This window comes from Pterocles gutturalis, unplaced genomic scaffold, assembly GCF_000699245.1.
Source record: "Pterocles gutturalis isolate BGI_N339 unplaced genomic scaffold, ASM69924v1 scaffold43685, whole genome shotgun sequence".
In the NCBI taxonomy this organism is placed as follows: Eukaryota; Metazoa; Chordata; class Aves; order Pterocliformes; family Pteroclidae; genus Pterocles; species Pterocles gutturalis.
Genome location: NW_010144870.1, coordinates 1 through 3,031, shown reverse-complemented (window position 1 = coordinate 3,031; position 3,031 = coordinate 1). Strand labels below are relative to the sequence as shown.

The 3,031-nt window shown below is 44.7% G+C and overlaps 1 protein-coding gene across 1 annotated transcript; it reads right to left on the bottom strand.

Moving 5' to 3' along the window:
- Window positions 1-700: 700 nt before the first annotated feature.
- On the bottom strand, window positions 701-2,988 carry LOC104470344 (transcription initiation factor TFIID subunit 9-like; the record flags this gene model as incomplete). Its single annotated transcript, XM_010085219.1, has 4 exons — window positions 701-867; window positions 1,222-1,335; window positions 1,936-2,017; window positions 2,845-2,988. Coding segments are annotated over 4 exons (507 nt in total), but the record flags the coding sequence as incomplete, so codon positions are not given.
- Window positions 2,989-3,031: the final 43 nt, after the last annotated feature.

The following is a 3,031-nucleotide window of genomic DNA, read 5'->3' as shown; positions in this document are numbered from 1 at the left end:
GAAATAAAGAACACATCGTGGCTGGGTTTCTACCTCTTCTACAAACTTCGAGTCTGAGCCACGGGTACTATTGCAGTGAGGCCAACAGACGCGTGTTCTTCTCCAGAAAGCCCTTCCTCTACCTCTGATCTGCATTTCTGCTGTGAAGAGACAATTGTTCTGCCCACGGGAACCGCACACAGAGAGCAGTGTATGCAACTAACACAACTAGAAGCAGCAAATGTATTTGGGTAAAAAAAAAAAAAAAGCCAATATTCCCCAGGTACATCCCACCAACCCCAGTACTCTGGTTTTGATGTTACTTGAAATTAATCTCTCTCTCACACCACCCCGTGTTTCCTAAAAATGATTTTTACTTGTCCCAGGGCAGCACTACTGCCAGCTGGCTCAGCAAGCCTCAGGGACACAGACAGGTCTGTTAGAAATGAGGCGAGAGAAGAGACGCGACGAGTGTTCTCCTGTGTAACAGCAACCAGAGCTCACCCTCGCTGCTGAGGGGCAAAAGACATCACGGGCTGCAGGGAAACATGAGTCGCTTTTTCCTCTTTCCACAGGCAATGATCTCTCTCTCACTCTACACCCAACTGCGTACTAACAGAGTATTTACACGCTCTAACACCGCTGACAAAGAATTCTTGGCAAAACCCCCGACAGACTCAATGTGAATCACCGGGGAATGGAAGGGGACCGCAGAGTCTCTTCACAAGTTGTCATAGTCGTCATCGTCCTCGTGCTTCCTTTTCAAGGGATTTGCTTCATTGGATGTATTCTGTGACGATACCATATTCGTAGTAATAAGAATGTTCTTTGGTCCGATTAACGAAGGATTAATTAGAACATTCTGAACTGTTGGAGTAGTTGGTGTGGCTGTGGAAAAAGAAAAAATAAGTTAATTCAATAAAAAGCTTGAAAAAAATGATGGTTAATTTTCCCACACTGAAAGAGAACTTCCAGCCTAATGAAGAAACATCCCAGTGGAATATTCTGGGCTGAAAACCCCGGAATGATCCTGACAGCAAAGCACAGAAGAGAGAAGATGGATGGCAGGGTGAGCACAGAAGAGCACGCGAGCACAGAGGCAGCAGGTAAGGTGTAAACGATTAGCAGGATTAAAAAACAGAAGAGGTGAAGCAATCTCCCACATGATTACTACAGATTAATTTCCATTTTGCTAAAAACAACACCAAGAAGTGCAGCTGCTCTTTCCGGCCGGTGCCGTACCTGACTTGACCGCTGCCTGAGAGGACGGGATCTGCACAGTGAACCTCTGCCCGGTCAGTGACACCGGGGTGCCCACTTTGGTTGAGACAGACACTGTTTGTGCTGAAGGCGTGCCTGAAATACAAAAGAACTCCATCAAGAGATAAAGAAATAATTAAAAAAAAAATCTATTTCCACTCATAAATTTGCTTTCAAAGTGGAAGCTATTATTTTCAAAGCAGTGGGAATACACAGGAACATACTGATATGGGATATACCAGAGTCAGATTTTCAGGCAGAACTGCACATTTCCTCAAGGCTTATAAAATTCTAAGCGACAAACACACATGCTACAACAGAAGTGTGCGTGCTCAGTAATAAATTTCATGAACCCCTTAAAAATGGATTATATTCAGTGCTATTTGTAGTTCAGTGTAGGGCTTACATTGAGGAAAAAACTCAAAACTTAGTTCAGGTTCTTGAATAGTCTCTTCATGCATAGAAGTTATTACAAATACAGGAATAAAAATAAAAATATAGAAGGTCAGTAATGTATATATGTATCAAAGATTACAATAAATCTGATTTTTCTGATGCTGTTAGTTAAGGTGCCAAATGATACCAATGTCAGGTGGCATCACCATGTCCTCAGGGGTTGAAGCGTGCTTTAAATTACTCATTACATTTTTCCTCCGTAAAATCAAGATGGGAAACGCCGAGGGAGCTGTTTCCTACCTAAAGTGGGAGTGCTGGGCCTGCTGCTCACAGCACCGACACTCAGGCGAGGGACGGTTATTCTTCCGGCTGAGGAAGAGACCTGCCGGGAGAGAACGTTCAGTTTAACGTTCCGTTAGAAATGAACAGTTCTGAACATGAGAAAAAGAAATGGTTCTTCCTCCAAAACCTCAGCGAGCCTATTTCACAGCAATAACACGTGATTTGTGTTCCTATGCAGAAGTTCTCAAACTCTTTGTGGTGTGAACGTCACCGGCGCAAGCCGGATTGCTCCAGGACGTGACATAACGCCGAAGCTCAGCGGCAGCTGGCGAACAGCGCTCAGGTCAGCTGGGTCAGCTTCTGCTGGAAAGAATGACTTGAACATTTTAATGAACAGTTATTCTTCTCCTCTACAGCCAGCCCCAAGGCATGCCCCGGGGCAATACCTGGAACCTAGCCTTAAGCTCAACTTTCAAAATTCCTTCTTTAAAACAGCAGAAATAAATAAGAAATCCTACACACAGAGACACACAGTACTTTCCAGGAAGCAAAGTAAATCTTTCCTCTTCCCTCTAAAGCAGAAACAACTACGGTATAAGTACAACATACCCTTTAATACCGACACTAAAGCCTTACTTTTGCCTTTTACAAGCTGATATTCAACTCAACAATTTTGCCTTACTCCTAAAAACATTCACAGATGCATTTTTAAATACACTTTGCATTTGAAACTAGCCAGCAATAAGAAGAGATGCAAATTCCCAGAGATGAAGACCACCGACACAGTTCCAAACGCTGTTCTGGCACGCACGGGGTCAGCACTTGCCCACCTGTATCCTTCAGAGGTGTGGAAAATTCTAATCCCACCAACATTCCTGATAAACAATGTGGGCATTAGGTGACCCCTTCCCTCCCCAGAGCCCTCACCTTCTTCTGCAGGGACTTCAGGCGATAGTTGGGCGCTGTCAGGCAGTACCTGTCCGGTGGGAGCCTGGGGCCGGAATAAGGCTTGATCAACGGCAACGGTGTCTGGTTCTTCTGCCTGGCGATGTCTAACAAGAACTGGAGAGACAGGGTTACATTCCTGAGTTCCGTTCCCAGACCATCCGTGTAC